Below are 21,393 nucleotides of genomic sequence, written 5' to 3'. Positions count from 1 at the left end.
TGGTGATCTTTCTCTTTCTCTCAGCTACCATATAACTATTCTCCTGGCTTTTCTCATATCTCACCAGAGGCGACTTTTCAGACTCTTTCTAGGATCCTCTGCCCAGAGTCCAAATGATAGTGTTCTCTTAGTTTTAGTTCTGGGCCTCCTTCTTTGGCATATCTAAATTCTCTCCATATGCATCGTACCTTTTCCTGTGACAATAAATACCATCTTTATTTTGATAACATAACTACCAAATTTACTTTAGCTTTGAAATGCAGACTTGTATATTCAAGTGTCTGTTTGACAGGTCTATCTGGATGCTTTATAGTCCCTGGAAACAACATGTTCAGAACAGAATTTTCTATTACCTTTATTATTCCAGTCTCACTCTGTCCCATCCCAAGTCTCCACTGTTCTGCCTTCTCTTGTTCCACTCTTCCCCTAATTTACTTTGCTTCAGTTATTTTGAACTTGTTTGCCTCTCCTACCCCCTGAATTTTGTTTTATTCACTACTGTAACCCCAGTGCCTAGAACAGTGTCTGGCAGGTCCTGTTAGGTACTGGTGGATGCTCAATATATAAAGTTATTGGCTGAATTAATGACTATTCCTCAAAACAAAAATCTAGGGCTGTGCACCCACTGTTCCCTAAGCCCTGAAGGACCTTCCCCTGACCTTTGTATGGCTGGTTCTTTCTTTTTCAGGTCTCAAACTTCAAAATCACTTCCTCAGCAAGAAAATGCCTCCCTAAAGTCACCTCCCAGTCTCTATTGTAATATCCTGTGTTACTTTAACCAATGCATTTGTCACTGTCTATTTTTCTTTGTTTACTAATTATTTAATGTTGTTTGTCCTATCCCACTTCAGTGTAAGGTCCATGAGTACTGGGATTTTGCCCATATCCTCCATGCCTAAAACAGTGCCTGGCATTTGTTGAATGAATGAATGAGAGAAACCCAGGCCTGTCAGACCTCAAAGATAATGCTCCAGCACTCTTAGAACTGTTTTCTCTGACTGGTTCTTTAGGTGGTAGTTTCTTCTCCCGATATTCTGTAAATTCCTACTGCCTCCACGTACAAGAAAATAGGTAGAGGTCCTGAGCTTCTGAACCACACAACATATTTCCATGCTACCTTTCACCCCAATCTTCGCAAACAGTAGTCGGACGCGAGTCATACGCCAGGCTCCATGTTAGGTGCTGAGGACAAAAAGTTTTCTAATGCACAGTCACTTCCCTCAGGGAGCTTATGAAGGTTTCGGAAATGCATAACCTAACTACACTTCTTAGATTTCGCGTTGGTTTCAATCTCTCTAACCACTGCACTTTCGCGCGGAACCATTCTGAGCCGCAGATCAAACGCAACAGGGAGGGGCCCAAATTTCGGTTCCGCCCACAACATCCGGCGCCCCGCCCAGGGCTCCGCCCCCCGGATTGTCCGTCCTTCCCTCGGCCCCGCCCCCAGCCACTTTAAGCTTAAGGGGCGGGGCCCGCGGCGTCCATTCGTGTTCCAACGCGCGACGCAGTGGCAGTGACGTAACACTTGCGCACGGTCCTTCGCTGCGGCTCTGCAGACCTTCTCTTCGACGCTGTCCCCTGTGCTGGGTGTTGTCGCGTAGCGGCAAGTTCCGCAGCCAGGGTTCCGGCCCGCGAGCGCCTGGCAGCCGTCCGCTTTTTTCACCGGAGCCATGGCCACAGCCGGCGGGCCAGAAGCTACTGGACGCTCTCTCCTCAGCCTCCTCTTGCTTCTGCTGATCACTGGCCCTGCCCTCGCCTGGAACGACCCTGGTGAGTGCTGTCCTCACCCTCCCCTTTCTGTTGAATTCACCTAGCGTTCAGAGGCCCAGCGGGCGACCATTTCCGTTCGCCGCCGTTTGGGCCATTCTATTCTAATTTCTCATTTCCATCTTCTTTCCTAGTCGTCTGCGTCCTACCTGGCCTCTTTGCTTTTCCCAGAAGTCCTATGGGACTGATGGGGACAGTTGGGGAGTGGGCGGGGCGGGACGACTCTATATTTAAAGATCTCCTTTCTCCCTTTCCTGGACTCCCAGAATTTGTCTACCTTCTCCTTCCTCGGACAACAGCCCTCATCTCTAAGACTTAACTGGAAAGCTCGATACTCACTTGCTCATTTTGCTTTGTTGTTACGACTGTCTGATGTAATCTTCGCTGCCTGTTTTCATGGCTGCCTGTTGCTGTGGCTGACAGTTGCTACAGCACCGGCAGTCTGTGAGTCACACTTAGTGGACAGGGATGTAAACCTTGCAGGTAGGTTAGCAGAATCACAGACATGTGAGCGGAACTCATGCTTCTTAATCTGACCACTACAGTGAAGTTCATTTCGTTACGTCAGCTTTTCCCATTGTTTTTCACCGAACACTAGAATTTAAAAAACATTATTTTTTGTGTGTCATGGTATATGATAAATACTTTCTGAAAAAGGACTTTTTTTTTTTAAATTACTATGTTATTAGAATTTTCTGAAGAATTTTTGTGGGATAAGTAATATTCCGGGTAATTTATACATAAACATACAGATTTCCATTTAATGGTGCATGCTTAAATTGTAATTATGTAAGAAATAATTTTTAAACAAGTTAAAACATCATTTTTGGTTTGGGGAATGAAGATGTTACAGCATTAAAAGTGTCAATATTGCATTTGTGACTTAGGCGATAGGAAATGCCTATGTTTCTTAAGCAACAGATTTATTTCTGTAGTTTCCTATTTGATTCCTAAATGCTACAATGAGAGAGAAGGTGCTTGACTTTGAGTGTGGATGTTTGAATGTGGATGTTTTATTAGTAATAAAAGTCATGTTGGGTTTAAATGTCCATGTAATTTCCTTATGTATTTCTGGAAAGTTGTATATAAAGATCACACTTTGGTCAGAATTATAATTTAAAAACTGGATTGAAACATTAGTTGAACTTCAGTTCTTTTTTTTTTTTTTTTTTTAAATTTTTTTTTTTTTTAATGTTTATTTTAGAGACAGAGAGACAGAGCAAAGCAGGGTCAGGGCAGAGCGAGAGGGAGACAGAATCTGAAACAGGCTCCAGGCTCCAGGCTCTGAGCTGTCAGCGCAGAGCCCGACACGGGGCTTGAACTCACGAACCGTGAGATCATGACCTGAGATGAAGCCGGACGCTCAACCGACTGAGCCACCCAGGCGCCCCTGAACTTCAGTTCTTAAGTAAAAAAAAGTTTACAGATGAAGAATCCGGGGAATTAAAAAAAAAAAAAAGGGGACCAAATTTAAATTAATGGTGAACTGCTTCTTGGAAATCTTAGTCTACCTATTCTATACACTATTGTTCTGGAACAAAAAGCACCAAAATATTTTGCAGAGTAAACATAATTGATATTTATAAATTCTATTGTACCTTAAATTTACTTTGAGGAATTGTTTTATGAAAGTATTTTATTGGGTTAAGTTTTATCAAGCCCTTTAGTAAAGCAATAATCACTCCCTCATTTTGTGTGTGTGTGTGTGTATATCTATCTATCTATCTATCTATCTATATTTACTATATAGATAGATAGATACATACATTGGGCTTTGGATGCACTTACTTTGTCTTTAACATAGAGCAGTAATTTGTCTGGAAAAAATTGTACACCCATTCTAAAGAGATTACCTAAGACTTTTCAGAATTCTTTATGGAATTATTTTATATTTAAGTCCCTTTTCTAGGCATTGGGAATATAGCAGTTAACAAAACTGAATGTCTTGACCCCAAGGAGTTTACATCTATTGAGGAGAAATAGACAGTAAACAGACTGGTAAGTAGCGTGTCATGTGGTGAAAAGTGGTATGGACAATGATAACACAGGGTAAGGAAGCTAGGGTGTGCAGGTAGAAGTAGAATTTTTAAAATATGCATTGGTCAGGGAAGAAGCCACTGTTAAGGTGACATTTGATCAGAAACCTGAAGGGAGAGGAGGCATAAATGACCTGCTGTGAATTGTATTTTAAAGGCTCATTCTGTCCACTCTGTGGCGAACAGACTGTAGGAGGTCCAGGGAAGCTGGGAGGCCAGTGAAGAGGCTGCTGGTACAGTGAGTTCCAAGAGTAGTGAGGGTTTGGCCAGAGGAGAGGCAGTGGAGTTGGTGAGACTGGTTGGATTCTCACCTATTTAGAAGGTGGAGCTGACATGATATTCTGATGGGTTAGATGTAGGGGTGAGAGAAGGCAAGGTTTTTCCCTGAGTGGCTAGGAGTGTGGAGTTACTATTTCCTGAGATGTGGCAGATTGTGAGAGAAGCATGTTTGGGGGACTTTGGTTTTGCTCATCTTAAATTTGAGACCTGTAAGTGGATTTTGATGTGAGTCTGGACTTCAGGGAACTCCCTGTGACCGTTGACTGATAACTAGTGGAGGATGGGTGTTAGCTTTTGGTACTTAGACCTTGTCCCAGTTCGGTGTGGTATAACAAAATACAATGACTGGGTTGCTTAAACAACAAGCATTTATTTCTTGTTTTCTGGAGGCTGGGAAGTCGAAGATCAGGGTGCCAGCATGTTTGGTGTTTGGTTTCTTGGTTTGCAGATGGCTGTTTTGTTGTTATGGCAGAGAAAGGGGGGGCTGTGGTCTTTTTCTCTTCTTATAAGGGTCTAATCCTATCATGAGGGACTTCATCCTCAAGCCCTCATCTAAAACTAATCACTTCCCAAAGGCCCCGCCTCCAATATCGTGACATTGGGATTAGGGCTTCAACATAGGAATTTTTAGGGCCACAAAACCTAGTGAGCTTTAGGATGTCTAGGGAGGAAAGATGCTGTAGGGTTAGGGTAATGATACCGCATGTGTATATAGCTCCTTAAACATCTCAAAAATATTTATTGTACCCGATCATCTGTTATGTGTCAAGTACTCTGCTGGATAATGATAGTAAATCATACCTAAGCTTTGCTGTCTATTTTAAGGTTGATAAATCTAAGATTCATGACCAATTTTAAAGTTGATATTCTTAATTTTACAAGTGAGGAAATTTCTGTACAGATAAATTAAGTGACTTGGCCAAAGTCATATAGCAAGTTGGTGATGGGAATTTAGTTTGGTGTTCTTTGCTTATCTCAACCCTGCTACAATAATTTCAAGTTATTGTTATTCCTGTTATTTATTTTATTTTATTTTTTTCTGTTATTTAGTTTATCTTGTGACTTTTTAAAATTTTTTAATTTTTTTATTTTGGAGACAGCACATGTGCCAGTAGGGGAGAAGGGCAGAGGGAAAGAGAGAGAATCTCAAGCAGGCTCCATGCTCAGCAAAGAGCCTGACGCAGGGCTTGATCCCACTACCTTGGGATCATGACCTGGGTGGAAATCAAGAGTCTGATGCTCAACCGATTGGGTCACCCAGGTGCCCCACCTTATGGCTTTTTAAACCATTCAATAATTTCATTGTTATAGTTTTAATGTATGAGGTAATAGTTTGGGGTTAATATAGCACATAGCATATTTTATTTTAATATAATTCTTGGAAATTCTAGGTCTTTAGTCCATATGGAATTAAGTTTTTATCTAGCTGTAGGTGGAGTTTCTTCTAGCTGCATAGTTATGTTGGTGTCATTTATTAAGGAAGGCCCCCCCCTTTTTTTTTTTTACTAAATTAAAAAGCCCACTTTATCTTATATTGAATTCCCATATATATCTAGATTTATTTCTAAAAAAATTTTTTTTAATGTTTATTCATTTTTGAGGGAGACAGAGCGCGAGTGGAGGAGAGGCAGAGAGAGGCTGAGACACAGATCCGAAGCGGGCTCCAGGCTCTGAGCTGTCAGCATAGAGCCCAATGCGGGGCTCTAACTCACCACCCATGAGATCATGACCTGAGCTGAAGTCGGGCACTTAACCGACTGAGTCACCCAGGCACCCCTGTCTGGATTAATTTCTAGACTTTATTTTGTTTCATGGTTCCCTTGCCTATTTCTGTTCCAATTCCATACTATCTTTTTTCTTTTTTTTTGAGAGCGAGCACACATGCATGTGGTGGAGGGGCAGAAGGCGAGAGAGAGAATCTTAAGCAGGCTCCATGCCCAGTGCGGAGCCTCAGGCAAAGCTCGATAGCACCACCCTGAAGAGTCTGAAGACTGAGCCACCCAGGTTCGCCTTCGTACTATCTTTTAAAAAAAAAAAAAAAAATTTTTTTTAATGTTTATTTATTTTTGACAGAGATAGAGAGAGAGAGACAGAGCACAAGCAGGGGAGGGGCAGAGAGAGAGACACAGAAACTGAAGCAGGCTCCAGGCTCTGAGCTGTCAGCACAGAGCCTGACGCAGGGCCCGAACTCACGAACTGTGAGATCATGACCTAAGCTGAAGTTGGACGCTTAACCGACTGAGCCACCCAGACACCCCCATACTATCTTTTATTATATTATTATTTTAATAATATTATAAATTTAATGTAAATATATTAAATTAATATATAATTTAATATAAATATATTAAATATAATATAATATATATTTATTAAATAATATAATAATATAATGTTAAGTAATATAAATATATAAATTTAATATAAGTATATTCAATATAAGTATATTAAATTAATATCATTTTAATATTTATTAAATTAATATTATTTAATATAACATTAATATTAAATTAATATTATTTATTAATATTTAGTACTCTATCGATATATTAATATTAAATTAATATTTAATATTATTTAAATAATATAAATTTATAAATATATTAAATTAATGTATAATTTAATATAAATATATCAAATATAATATAAATATGATATACTTATTAAATAATATAATATTAAATAATAGAAATATAAATATATAAATTTAATATAAATATGTTAAATAAAATATAAATGTAATATAAATTTATTAAATAACAATATTAATAACATAATGTTAAATAATATAAACATATAAATTTAATATAAATATATTAAATATAATACAAATAAATTAATATATAAATTAATATAAATAATAATTTAATTTATTATATATATTATTATTTTATATTATGTTATTTTATATACTTTTAAATGTTTATTTATTTATTTATTTATTTTTGAAAGAGAGAGAGGACACAAGCGGAGGAGGGGCAGAGAGAGATAGGGAGACACAGAATCCGAAGCAGCCTCCAGGCTCTGTGCTGTCCATACAGGACCCGATACAGGGCTCGAACTCATGAACTGAGAGATCATGACCTGAGTTGAAGTTGGATGCTTAACCGACTTAGCCACCCAGGCACCCCTATAGTAATTTTACAGTAAGTTTATTATCTGGTAACGCAATTCTTTTTTAAACATTTTTTGGCTATTTATAGATGTTAGTTTTTTTCATAGGACCTTTAACATATTTCTTCCCAGTTCCAAAAATCCCAATTGGGTTCCTGGTTGGAAGTGTATTAGGACTTATTATATATGCATTTTAAAAAAAATATAGATCACATATTGATCCTAAATTTATTTCCAGATATTTTTTGTATGTATGTAGCTTGGCACTAATTTCAGATAGGCTTCTCATTTTCTTTTTTTTATTTAAAAATATATTTTTTTAATGTTTATTTTTGAGAGAGGGAGAGAGGCAGAGAGAGGGAGACACAGAATCTGAAGCAGGCTCCAGGCTCTGAGCTGTCAGCACAGAGCCCGACATGGGGCTCGAACACACAAACCGTGAGATCATGACCTGAGCTGAAGTTGGACACTTAACTGACTGAGCCACCCAGGCACCCCTAGGCTTCCCATTTTCATTTCTAATTGAGTATTATACGTATAGAAAAACCTGTTGACTTTTGTAATTGATAAAATATCTAGCTGTTTTATCAAATTCTCTTATTATAACATGGTTGTCTTTCGGGAAGTTCTCTTGGATTTTGTAGGTCCAGAAACTCTAAATAAAATGTTACTTGTTTTCTTGTGTGTACCAAAAAAATTTGGTACTATTGGACGATTAATCAGAAGCTGTTGTCTACCTTCTCCTTGTATACCTCCAGGTAAATACTAGAAAAGCCAAATACTTATTTTACTAGAATTACTTGATACTAAGTCATTCTAGTCCATCTATTGGAGGAATTCTGGGAAAGATCTATTTATTTATATCTATCTCTATGTCTTTTAGTTTTTTAATGTTTTATTTATTTTTGAGAGAGAGGGAGAGAGAGAGAGAGAGAGAGACAGACAGACAGACAGAGCATGAGCCAGGGAGGGGCAGAGAGATTGGGAAACACAGAATCCAAAACAGGCTCCAGGCTCTGAGCTGTCAGCACAGAGGCCTGAAGAGGCCTGAACCACAAACTGGGTGGTCATGACCTGAGCTGAATGAAGTTGGATCCTTAATCAACTGAGCCACCCAGGCACCCCTGGGAAAGATATTTTAAATTTTGATGGCAAGTTAATCAATCTTTGTATATTCCTTGTTTCCTTTCAATTCCATATTTAAGGTTGAAATATTTCCATGTAATTTTAGGCATCATGACAGGCCACAACTAATTCTTCAATATGCTCTTCCCCTTTTTAAAAAAGGAACTTTTCCCCACAAGGTAAAAATAACATTACCCCTGGCAAAATTAATCTTAAATTTTTAATGTCAACTAATTATCTATTCCATATTCAGATATCACATTTTTGCCCAAAATGTCTAAACTAGTTGGTTCAAACCAAGACCCAATCCAGGTCTGTGCATCACATTTGATTGTATTCTTCTTTAAGTCTTTTTAAATGTAGAAATCCTTTTTTTATGCTGCTGCTTTGGTGAAGGGCTTGGGCCTATTGTCCTTTAGAATATCCTACCTTCTAGATTGTGTTTTTTCGTGGCATTGTTTTAGCTTACTTTTTTTCTTCCTTGTATTTCTTGTAGACTGAATGTTAATTCCTAAGGATTGATAAAATTCATGTTAAATACTTTCAGGGATTACATGATAGTAGATTCTTTAATATCAATTTGTTCTACCATTATTGATGCTAAGATTACTAGTGGATTAAAAGTGGTGTTATTTCTCCCTTGTGAAGTTATATTTTTCCAGAAAGCACTCTAGCACCATACCAATATCTGGTCTCTTAATGATTTTAAAACCAATAAATCCTTGTCTGAATCTGTTTCTTTAGGGGTTATAAAATGACGATTTTTTTCTAATTCTGTCATTTCATCTGCATTTATTAGCTGTCATTCTTCAATAAGGTTGAGATTTCCGGGGCGCCTGGGTGGCTCAGTCAGTTAAGCCTCGGACTTCAGCTCAGGTCATGATCTCACGGTTCATGAGTTCAAGCTCCGCATGAGGCTCTGTGCTGACAGCTGAGAGCCTGGAAGTTGATTCAGATTCTGTGTGTGTCTCTCTCTCTGCCTGTACCCCACGCACGCTCTGTCTCTGTCTGTCAAAAATAAATAAGCATTAAAAAAAAATTAAAAAAAAAATAAGGTTGAGATTTCCATTATTACCTGAGGCTATTTCAGATTACAGTTCCTGGTGGAAAGTCAGAATAGAAATTTAATTTTTAATCTTTAATTACCAATTTTCAGGGGAAAGGAGGTAGGTAGCAACTTTTAGTGATAAATGAGTTTTTTGCATTCTTTTTGAGCATTATTATGGACTTTGGATTTTCATAGATTGAATATAACTTGATCAATTGCAGTCTTTATCTTGCTGGTCAGTCTTTTGCTTTTGGTGTCTTAATGATCATAAACATACTCTGTTGTGCTTTTGTACAGTATTTTTTTGTTGTATGTTTTATGGTGTAAGTTTTTAGCCATCGTTGGTTAACTTTTGTCCATGGTGTCCAATGATTAATTTTTATAATCATGTGCCAATACTATACTGTTTATATTACTATAGATTTAATAATATATTTCAGTATATATAGTTTAAATTTCCTTTCTTGTTACTGGTTTTCAGCTGTCTTTTCATATTGATTTTATATGTTAATATGTATTTTACGTTATATTTCTTTTTTTTTAAAGTTTATCTATTTTGAGACAGAGCACATGCATGCATGCACTAGTGGGGAGGGGTGCAGAGAGAGAGAGTGAGAGAGAGAGAGAGAGAGAGATCCCAAGCAGACTCCGTACTGTCAGCACGGAGCCTGACTCAGGGCTGTGTCCCACTAACTGTGAGATAATGACCTGGGCAGAAATCAAAGAGTTGGACACCCAACCGACTGAGCTACCCAGGCGCCACTATGTCACTGTATTTCTAATTTTATTGCATTTTGGTGAGAGTGTGGCTGATAAATCTCAGCTTAGTCGCATTTATTAAGTTCTTTTTTTGGTAAATAAGTATAAATAAGATCTGTATCTGCTGATATGAGGGAATGTCCATGATGTCTGTTTAAGTGGAAAAACCATGTGAAGAATAATGTGGGCTGTATGTTTCAGTTTTTATAAAAATAAGCTAACAAAAATCAAAACAACTCCTGTATCTGTGTCTGGGTAAGCAAGAAAAAAGTACTTACTAGGTTGTTAATCACTTAAGAGAAAGAAAGAAGAATTCTTCACGATCCTTTCTAAGCACATTTCCTTTCCTGGAGGTAGTTACTTTCCTGATTTTTGAATGATTACTTTTTTTTACTCCAGTTTTTCTACTCATGTATGTGGTAAAACCCTAAAAGTTTATGAAAAACTGACTAGCTCATTTCTTAGCGGTGTAAAAAAAAGGTCTCTGGCTTCAGGTTTCCTGAGATTTTAAGCGCCCCTTCTGGAGAAATCACTGGGGAAAATCATGGGAAACATAGGACTCACTATAATTAAGGTATCTGTCGAAGACTGTAGTGGTCCGATATTGAACATTGGGCAGAAATATGGTCAGAAGGAGTAGGTTGTTCTCGGTCTTTTACTTCTAAGTTTCCCATGGTCTATCTGTTGCACTCAGGAATAGGTTAAAGCCAGAATGCTTCTGTGGGGTGACATGAGTGTCCTCAACTGAGCCCAGTTAGCAGGACATGGTGGGGAAGAGGAGGAATTGATCAGCTTGAGGTCAAGACAGACCAAATACAGATAAAAACCAAAGCCAGGTCCACCTGGACATTGTTTCCTTAGGTTTAAAAGAGATGGTATGATAGCAGCAGGGAATTTTCCTGGCAGCCCTACTGTCTGGCTTTTGAGCAGTACTCTTCCAGTGTGGACTTGCTGCCCTCTGCCTGGCCATGGTTGTCATATTGCTGCCTTCATTCCTCGTTCTCCTTGGGATTTCCTTTGTCCCTTTGTATGCCATTACTTTTTCTTTAGTCCTCTGGGTTTTATGTCTTTCTCTTTGTTTTATTTTTTTCTCTTGGTGGTGAATATCTTTCATTGTCTTACTGAGAATTGATACCTACAAGGTATATATTTTGAAACTTTTCAGATGTCTGAAAATTCCACCCTCTTGCTTGAGTGACAATCTAGAATTCTATACCCATGTACTTTCGAAAGTATTTCCTATGACATGAATTTTATTAGGATGACCCTTTCTATGTTTGACAGGATATTTACTACCTGTTCATCTGTATTCTTCCTGTTTCAGACAGAATATTATTGCGGGATGTAAAAGCTCTTACCCTCCACCACGACCGCTATACCACTTCCCGTAGGCTGGATCCGATCCCACAGTTGAAATGTGTTGGAGGCACAGCTGGATGTGATTCTTATACCCCAAAAGTCATACAATGTCAGAACAAAGGTTGGGATGGTTATGATGTACAGGTAATATTTATTATGTTGATGGCAGTCTAGTTGGAATTTTTATTCAAGTATTTATTGGGATATTATTCAGTATTTTGGGGAAGCGCATGTAGAAAATCTCAAGTTAAATATATAAATATAAATCAGTTATTTTCTGGAAGAACATCCTCCAAAGAAAACTGATTTTAAAGCCTGGAAATATTCATTGTAATTTTCATCCATAAATTTCTTCTAAGACATTAGTAAATGTCCAAAACTTTATACACTTGGGGTGGGGACAGAGAATCTCTGCTGGTTATCATGTTACTGTCATTCCTCAAAAAATACCAACCTACTTTTGAGAAATGATGTTAATATGATCAGGAATTGTAGACGATTAGGAATGTAAAATGGTGCAGGTGCTTTAGAAAACTGCCAGGCACTCAAAAGGTTAAACATAGAGTTACCAAATGCCCCAATCATTCTACTTCTAGGTATATACTCAAAAGAATTAAAAACATGTATCCACACAAAAATGTGTACATAAATGTTTGTAGCAGTATTATTTATAATAGCCAAAAAGTAGAAACATCCTAAATGTCCGTCATTGATGAGTGAATAAACAAAATGTGGTATAGCCTTACAATAGAATATTACTAAGCCATAAAAAAGAATAAAGTACAGATACATGCTACAATATACGTGAAAACTTGATGCTAGGTGAAAGAAGTCAGTTACATATTGTCTGATCAGACATTCATATGAAATGTCCAGGATAGGGAAATCTATAAAGACAGATTGGTAGTTGCCCAGGGCTGGAAAATTTGGGAGGAAATAAGGAGTGACTGCTAATGAATATGAGATTTCTTTTTGCAGTGGTGAAAATATGCTAAAATTGATTGTGGTGATGGTTGCACAACTACAAATGTACTAAAAACCATCAAAATGGGTGAATGTATAGTATATGAGTTGTATCTCAATAAAGGTGTTACAAAAAATAAAACAGCTTATCTGAAATTTGAGAGAGGAAGATAATTTGGCCAAAACTTACAGAAAGGCAGAAAAACAAATCAGATCTATTTTAGTTTGTGTCTCTTTAAATGTTGTTAAAAGAAGCATATTACCTATTTAGCTCAATATATAATTACAGAATTTAAACTAAATTTAGACTTTTTTTTTAAGGTGGAAATATTTAAGGCTAGTGTGAACTCTTTGCATTTTTCTAAATATCTTAAAATTTAAGAGATGCGTTGCCTGACTGCCTCAGGTGGCAGAGCATGTGATTCTTGATCTTGGGGTTCTGAACACAGGCTGGGCATAGAGATTGCTTAAAAATCTCTATGCTGGGCATAGAGATTACTTAAAAAAGATGTTAAAAAAATTTTTTTTAATGTTTATTTATTTTTGAGAGAGAGAGAGATAGAGTGCAAGCTGGGGAGGGGCAGAGAGAGAGAGGGAGACACAGAATCTGAAGCAGGCTCCAGGCTCCGAGCTGTCAGCACAGAGCCTGACGCGGGGCTTGAACTCCCCAACTGTGAGATCATGACCCGAGCTGAAGCCACACACTCAACTGACTGAGCCATCCAGATGCCCCAAAAAATGTTTTTTAAGAGATTACGTACAGGATTGGACCCTGAAAAGTTAGTCTGTGTTAGTCTGTCTATTATAAGATTTGTGTAGAAGGTTTAAAAAAAAAATTTTTTTTTTAATGTTTATTTGAGAGAAACAGGAGTTTGAATGGGGTAGGAGCATAGAGAGAGGGAGACACAGAGTCTGAAGCAGGCTCCAGGCTCTGAGCTGTCAGCACAGAGTCTGACACAGAACTCGAACTCACGAACTGTGAGATATGACCTGAGCCAAAGTTGGACGCTTAAGTGACTGAGCCACCCAAGCTCCCCTGTTTAGAAAGTTTTTTTCGCAAGGTTATGTACTATTTCTGATGCTATACGTAGTTACCAGATATTCATGTATGATGCTGATTTTTGAGCCCTAACCTTTAAAGAACCTCTATTTTTATTTTTTATTTTTAAAGTTTTTATTTATTTATTTTGAGGGGGAGAGAGAGGGAATGAGCAGGGAAGGGGCAGAGAGAGAGAGAATCCCCAAACAGGCTCTGCATGGGTCTCTGCACAGGATTTAAACCCACAAACTGCAAGATCATGACCTGAGCTGGAATCCAAGAGTTGGGTGCTCAACTGACTAAGCCACCCAGGTGCCCCAAGAACCCTTATTTTTAAAGTAAACATCTTGAACTACAGTAGCAAAAGTTGACATTTAAAATTTTGCTTAACGGGGGCGCCTGGGTGGCGCAGTCGGTTAAGCGTCCGACTTCAGCCAGGTCACGATCTCGCGGTCCGTGAGTTCGAGCCCCGCGTCAGGCTCTGGGCTGATGGCTCGGAGCCTGGAGCCTGTTTCCGATTCTGTGTCTCCCTCTCTCTCTGCCCCTCCCCCGTTCATGCTCTGTCTCTCTCTGTCCCAAAAATAAATAAAAAAGTTGAAAAAAAAATAAAAAAAAAATTTTGCTTAACGTTTATAAATTGTGGTATACTTAATATGTACAAAAGAATTCCTCATGTGTATATGTAAGGAATAAGGAATAGTAATAAAACGCACACTCAGGTACCTCCTACCTGGCTTTGAACCCTGTAGGTTGCCTTCTCCCCAACGCCGAAGTACTCATTGTTCTGAATTTTGTTTATCATTCCCTAACTTCATTTTACCTTATTGAGACAACTGTATAACCCAAATAGTATTTATTAAAAAAAATTTGATTCTCATAATCTATTTCTGTTTTTCTTCACAGTGGGAATGTAAGACTGATTTAGATATTGCGTATAAATTTGGAAAAACTGTAGTGAGCTGTGAAGGCTATGAATCCTCTGAAGACCAATATGTACTAAGAGGTTCCTGTGGCTTGGAGTATAATTTAGATTACACAGAACTTGGCCTGAAGAAACTGAGAGAGTCTGGAAAAAACTATGGCTTTAACTCTTTCTCTGATTATTATAACAAGCTGTATTCCTCAGATTCCTGTGGCATCAGTGGATTGATTACCGTCATAGTACTACTTGCTATTGCTTTTGGAGTTTATAAATTGTTCCTTAGTGATGGTCAAGATTCTCCTCCCCCATATTCTGAGTATCCTCCTTATTCCCATCGTTACCAGAGATTCACCAACTCTGCAGGACCCCCTCCCGCAGGCTTTAAGTCTGACTTCACAGGTATGTTTCCCTAGGTAATGGCAATAAGTAGGGTAGATGTGAGGTAGTGAATCTTGTGCTGGTTTCTGAAATAGAAACATAGTGGCATTGGGAGACCAAAGCAGATTTGTGTTCTCATATTTTACTTTTTCAACTTCTTTTACCTATTTTTCTGCGTAAAGATAATTGCAACCACTATGTTAAGGTGGCATGGTTAAATTATAAATCATCTTAATCAGAAGAACTTGATCAGATTTGGCAATAGGCATTTACCTTGAACTCCATCTCATACCATACACAAAAATCTATTCATTAAATATAGATCTCAGTATAAAAGGTAAAACATAGGTTTCCAGAAAACATGAAAATATTTGTCACGACCATGGGATGGGCAAAAATGTCTTTGAATACAAAAAGTTCCAGCCAGAAAGACAAGATGGATAAATTCGACTTTATTTAAATTGAGAACATTTAGCCATCAAAAGACAACATTAACAGAGTGAAAAGGCAAGCCACAGGCTGGGAGAAAATATTTGTAAAACATTATTTCCAACAAAGGGTGTGTATCTAGAATATGTAAAGAACTCTCCCACAAGTTTGAGGAAAGGCAGACAATCCAATTTTTAAAATGGACAAGAGAGTTGAACAGCCATTTTATAATAAAAGAAGATACCCAGATGTCTAGTAACAATATGAAAAGGTGCCTAGCATCATTAGTCTTCAAGAAAATGCAAATTAAAACCACATTGAGTTCATTATTAACCACCGTGTAACCACCATAAGAGCTAACATTAAAAAGGCACAGTATCAAGTAATGGCAACTGCAACTTGATGGTAGGAGTTAAAATAGAAAACACTTTGGAAAACTGTCACTGTCTAAAATCAAACATTCACCTCCCCTATGACCCAGCAGCTACATTCCTTGATACATATCTAAGGGAAATGCATGCATTTGTACAAAAAAAGATATGCACGGAATATTTATAACAGTTTTATTCTCAATAGCCAAAAACTGGAAAAAGAATGTCCATAAACATAAGAATGGGACAAATTGTGGTTATTTTCACACAATGGAATACTGTAGATTGGTTTTAAAAAACAAAAACAAAAACAAAACCAGATGTGTGCAATAGTGGGGGTTGCCTCTCACAGACATAATGATGTGCCAGACACAGATGAGTACCTAGTAAATGATTACATTTAGAAGTTCGGGAATGGGTAAGACCAAAGTATAGTGAGAGAGGTCGGGGTAATACTGTCTCTGATGTGGGCGGGTATCTATTGGGAATTGTCATGAGGGAGCCTTTTGGGGTGCTAGAAATGTTTTGTTGATGTGGGTTGTGGTTACATGCATGGGTACATATGTACAAATTTCTTATGCTATACAAGTGAGATTAGCACACTTTCCTCTATGTATGTTATACATCAATTTAAAAAAAACTTCCTCTGAGCAGAGGATGCTTTTTTGGTTTAAGACCTGACTTCCCAATCAATACAAATATCTTTGCTGCCTCCACTTGGATTCCTGCATCAGGCACCCAAGTACAGCTATCACATGAAGCTTTCATAGATGTTCATAATGCAGAAAGGAAGGACCTCCGACAAGTGGGGTCGTCTTGCAGTAGCTGATCCGGAGCAGGGCAAATATGACTTTTCAGAAAGGGACCCTCCTCCCTTCTAAGATACATCCCTTTTTTCCACGTCTATGGGAAAGGCACTGCTTAGTTATAAATCGGTATTTTATGAATATACTTTTTGAATACAACTTGTTTATGAGTTGAAGGCTGAGTATTAGCAATAGACAGTACAGGTGAAGTAATTGAAATGTCATGTTATTTTTGGTGTTGTAGGTCATGTTTTGTTTACATGAGGGTATATAATAAATCATTTTTATTTCTAGGACCACCTGGTGCAACTTCTGGTTTTGGCAGTGCTTTCACAGGACAACAAGGATATGGCAATTCAGGACCTGGGTTCTGGACTGGCTTGGGAACTGGAGGAATACTAGGATATTTGTTTGGCAGCAATCGGTAGGCTTTGCATTGATCTCACTTGCTCTTAAATTCCACTTTTCTTTGGAAGCTTCTTTGTTTTACTTGCAGTTGGAGTGGATTTGGTTTTGTTGAGGAAAATAAATAATGGTGACATTACCATATTAAATCAGAGTATCTGCTATATGGGCTTTCATCAATACTGTATATGCTACTTTCTTTCATTGTGTCTTCTTCCGATGTCATCCTTATAGATACTATGAGATAGGAAAAAGACTGTTTACTTAACATCTGAGAAAATGAGAAGATAGGAAAGAACATCGCGCTTGAGGAACAGTTAGCAGTCAGGTTTGGTAGGGAATGATAGAAGCAAGGCTGGACAGGGCTTGGAGCCAGATTTTGGGATGTCTTCAGTATTACTGGTAGCTTAATTTTAGATTTTATCTGACTGTGAGTTCTGAAAGAGTCTCTTCTCCCTGTCACTCTCTGCCACCACCCCCCCCCCCCACCATGGCAATGACCATACAATATCAGAGAAACAAAATAGTATCTATCTCATGTTATACCAGAACACTGAGGAAAAACACTTGATAAAGATTTTTTTTCCGAGAGTTTAGCAACAGAGTATTTAAAACTGGTCACAAGAAAATGCCTGACACGCTTTTATGTCTTCATAGAGCAGCCACACCCTTTTCTGACTCGTGGTATTACCCATCTCCTCCTCCTTCGTCCTCCAGCATGTGGAATAGCCGTGCCTACTCGCCACTTCGTGGAGCCTCGGGTAGCTATTCGGCATATGCAAGCTCAGAGACGAGAACCAGAACAGCATCAGGTGAGAGCAAAACATGGAGCTTCGTATCTTGTGGCAGTAGAGTATAGAAGTAGTTTTGGAACTTAGGAAGATAATGAACTGAGGGCACCTGGGGGGCTCACTCAGTTAAGTGTCCGACTCTTGATTTCAGCTCAGGTCCTGATCTCGTGGTTCGTGAATTCGAGCCCCGCATCGGGCTCTGCATTTATAGCACTGAGCCTGCTTGGGATTCCGTCTTTCCCTCTCTCTCTGCTCCCCACTGCCCCCTTCAAAAATAAATAAATAAGGGCGCCTGGGTGGCTCAGTCGGTTAAGCAGTTAAGTGTCTGACTTCGCCTCAGGTCATGATCTCACAGTTCGTGGGTTCGAGCCCTGTGTGGGGCGGGCTCTGTGCTGACAGCTTGGAGCCTAGAGCTGGCTTCAGATTCTGTGTCTCCCTCTCTCACTCTGCCCTTTCCCCTGCCTATGCTCTGTCTCTTTCTCTCAAAAATAAATAAACATGAAAAAAATTTAAAAATAAATAAATAAACTTAAAAAATACATTCAAAAAGATAACTGTGTATTAGTAATCATAGTTTTATTTGGCGTACCCATCAGAAATATTAATAGCACAGTTAACTGAGAGAGAATATAGTTTAGATTCATTCTTTCCTCTCACCTCTAAATATTCTTTAAAAATCAAGTAGGGATTTGGTTTAGACTCACTTCCAACATTAACCAACCAGGGCTTGACCTTCAACCTTCCTGAGCATTGGTTTCTACATGTGTTTAATTCTGTGACCTCTAGAGTTCTTCTTAAATTCTAAAATGAGAATTTCTATATACTGAATATTCAGCAAAACTCAATAAAAATGTATTAATTGAAGTATGGTGGTAATGTTTATTTCTATTGTTAAGAGGAAATTTTGTAAAAATCAAGGATATAATATAAAAAGTAATAACTATTTGTTTTTAAACATCTAGCTAATTAGCAGAGAATGGGAGGCAATGGGTCATGAAGTAGATTGCTGTGGATTGGATTCATCTTCAGCAGGGGGAAGTTCTAGAAGAGAGATGAATTCTTGATATTGACAGAAAACTGCATTTAAATATGTTTTGAAGTGTAATAGTGAATTTCTTATAGTACTGGTGTGAATATAAATTGATACAATTCACTTTGAAAAACCATGAGCATACTCTAGCCCCAGCAATTTCACTCTCAGACGTATAGCAACAGAAATGCACACATTCATACACTGAAAGATAAGTATGAGAATGCTCATAGCATCTTTAATCCTTTTTTCTTTCTTTTTTCTTTTTTTTATTTTGAGAAAGAAAGTACGTATGTGTGTGCACATGCACTCAAGAAGGGGAAGGTAAGAGAGAGAGGAAGGGAGAGAATCTTTAGCAGGTTCCATGCCTAGCATGGAGCTAGATTTCATGATTGTGAGATCATGACCTGAGCTGAAATCCAGAGTTGGATTTCATAACCAACTGAGCCACTCAGGCACCCTGCATATTTACTCCTAGTAGCCTCCAAGTGGAAGAAACCCACGTATCCAAGAGCAGTGAACTGGTTGAATAAATGGAGTTATGTCCATACGATGGAATGCTGTGTAACAGGGCGAGTGAATAAACAGCTGTATGCAATAATGTGGATAGCTCTTCCAAATATAAAAAGAAAAGAAAGAAGCCAGACACAAAGGACTGTATATAAATATGATTACAACATTCATATTTTATAAATACACATGTTTAAACACAAGCAAAGCTAACCTATGGAGTTAGATGTTAAGGTGGTAGTTATTTTTGGGGAGAAAAAAGGGGAGGTAGTGATTGGGAGGATATAGAAAAATATAGCTTACATAGGCCAAAACACAATAATAGAACACTCATTCTTATTGGAAACAAAAATTATAAAAAAACCCATAAATATCAACTAGAAGTGTATGGGACTTACATGAAGAAAATCATCAAACATTAAATAATCTAAAGGAAAACCTGAAAAAAAATGGACTTTCCAGGTGGGAACACTTGTCATCTGTAACCCATTAGCGTGTGTGCGTGTACCTGTGTGTGGGGGTAATGAAGTTAACGTTTACTTTTGAGAGCCTGAAACTTGCCCCCACATTATTTCTGTTTGTCGCCGGCGTGGTGACAGGTGGCAGGGCGTGGCTGGCTCCATAGGCTTCTCTGCTTTTTGGCTTAGGTTTTGAGTGTTGCCCATACTACGTTGCCTTAATTGCCCACGTTGCCTTAATCATGGAACACATCTTCTTTTGTTTCCCTACAAGTGATTTGCAGCAGCCTTGATGTTTGGATGACCAACTAGGAGGGCTGTTACGGGGGGCGAAGCATTGTCTGCATAGCCCTGCTCCCCACTCCCTCCCTCCCATCTCTCTTACTCATTTGTTAACAATAGATGTGTTACTGTTGTAATTTGATAAACAATGCCAGTGCAGTTTTGAAAATGAATATAAATTTTACTCTTCTCATTTTAGGATATGGTGGTACCAGAAGACGATAAGAAAGTAAAAAGTTGAAGTCAAACGTTGGATGCAAAATTTCTGACTTTTCATCAGTTTCTTAAAAAAAAAAAAAAAGTGCTACCTGCTAACAACTGGGGAAAGGGGAATATGCAAAAGTTCTGTAGTTTTTTTTGTCCTGTATTGCTTTTTGTGTTCTGTTACTTGATATGATATATGAGAAAATGCTTATGTAGAGAACTGTATGCTAGTGTAATATGCAGTTGTGTTTTATGGTTTCTGAGAGTGATGATTGCCATGGAAAGCTGAAAATGTATTTAATTTCTAAAACCTGTGATGCCATTAAGACTGAGGCTTTCTTACCATTAGATCCTGCATACATAAAACGTCAATCTTAAGTGGTTTTAGTATATGTGTCATTACTTTATACAAACGATAATAATCTATTTGGTATTTACTGTTTGGTGTTTGCTCTGATAACATTTAAACCAAGCTTTGGACTACCAATTATACTTATCTGTGTTCTGATCACTTTTGAGCTCAGGAGCTTTGAACCCTTCAGTGGTGGTGGGGTTCTAATAAGTGAGAATGACCTTTTTTGGGAAAAGGTAGAAAATGAGTATCTAGAAAGTTGTTGTGAATGATGTTGTGCTGACAAAAATGCTTGAAACCTCCGTATTCATTTCTTAGGAAGTAAAGTTTAAATGTTTCAGCAAAGGTCTTTTAATAGCAGAAGCATGCCGTTCTCTGTGAATCTCCAATATTGTAGCAGTCTGTTTCAGTCTTACATTAAAATGACAGGAAAAGTAAAAACAAAGGGTTTAATTTTTATTCTTTCTACCAGCCTTGACACAAATTGGTATTAACTTTTTTTTTATCCTTCTTCCCAAAGGAAAAGGGGTCTCCCTAATTTCCCCTGGGAGTCTTGCCTTAGCTTCCAGTCACTTGGTGTTTTCAAAAAAGGAATTCAGACATGGTGTGGAAGGAGGCCTCTGCTAAAAAATGACTTAAAAAAAAAAAAAAAAAGAAATCTCCAAGTCTCTCAACTCTCAAAGATTGCACCATTTGTCTCAGTTAAACTCTGCAACCCAAGAGTCCCATTTTTACCTCTTAGGAATCATTTAAAAACAAACCTGTGTTTATTCTTTAAAATGTGATTTAGGGGCCAGTTGAAAGAGTATTGTGAACAGAACTGCCCTCTCATCAGTAAAACTTGGTAGAAATCTTAATTCATGTCACACAAGAAACAGTTTTTATTTAAGTGTATTGCGCTAAATCCTTACTCCATTTCCTCTTAGTAAAGGGAGATGGAATAAAAGAAAATCCAGCTTATTGCCT

General features: G+C 38.0%; 1 protein-coding gene across 2 annotated transcripts; it reads left to right on the top strand.

Annotated features, from left to right (window-relative positions):
• Positions 1-1,502: 1,502 nt before the first annotated feature.
• Positions 1,503-20,868, top strand: SARAF (store-operated calcium entry associated regulatory factor). 2 transcript variants are annotated; one of them, XM_007093944.3, is made up of 6 exons: positions 1,503-1,770; positions 11,453-11,631; positions 14,393-14,810; positions 16,690-16,819; positions 17,518-17,612; positions 20,071-20,868. In XM_007093944.3, the coding sequence occupies exons 1-6, from the start codon at positions 1,671-1,673 to the stop codon at positions 20,094-20,096; spliced, it is 948 nt and encodes a 315-aa protein (XP_007094006.1). In that variant the 5' UTR covers positions 1,503-1,670; the 3' UTR covers positions 20,097-20,868. The 2 variants fall into 2 exon arrangements, with proteins under 2 accessions (XP_007094006.1, XP_007094005.1); XM_007093943.3 differs by having other exon boundaries at positions 1,506-1,770; positions 17,458-17,612.
• The last annotated feature ends 525 nt before the right edge of the window (positions 20,869-21,393 follow it).

The sequence above is a fragment of the Panthera tigris genome, chromosome B1 (genome assembly GCF_018350195.1).
Source record: "Panthera tigris isolate Pti1 chromosome B1, P.tigris_Pti1_mat1.1, whole genome shotgun sequence".
Lineage (NCBI taxonomy): Eukaryota > Metazoa > Chordata > Mammalia > Carnivora > Felidae > Panthera > Panthera tigris.
Note: the sequence above shows the minus strand (reverse complement) of the source record. Positions and strands in the feature narration are given on the sequence as shown.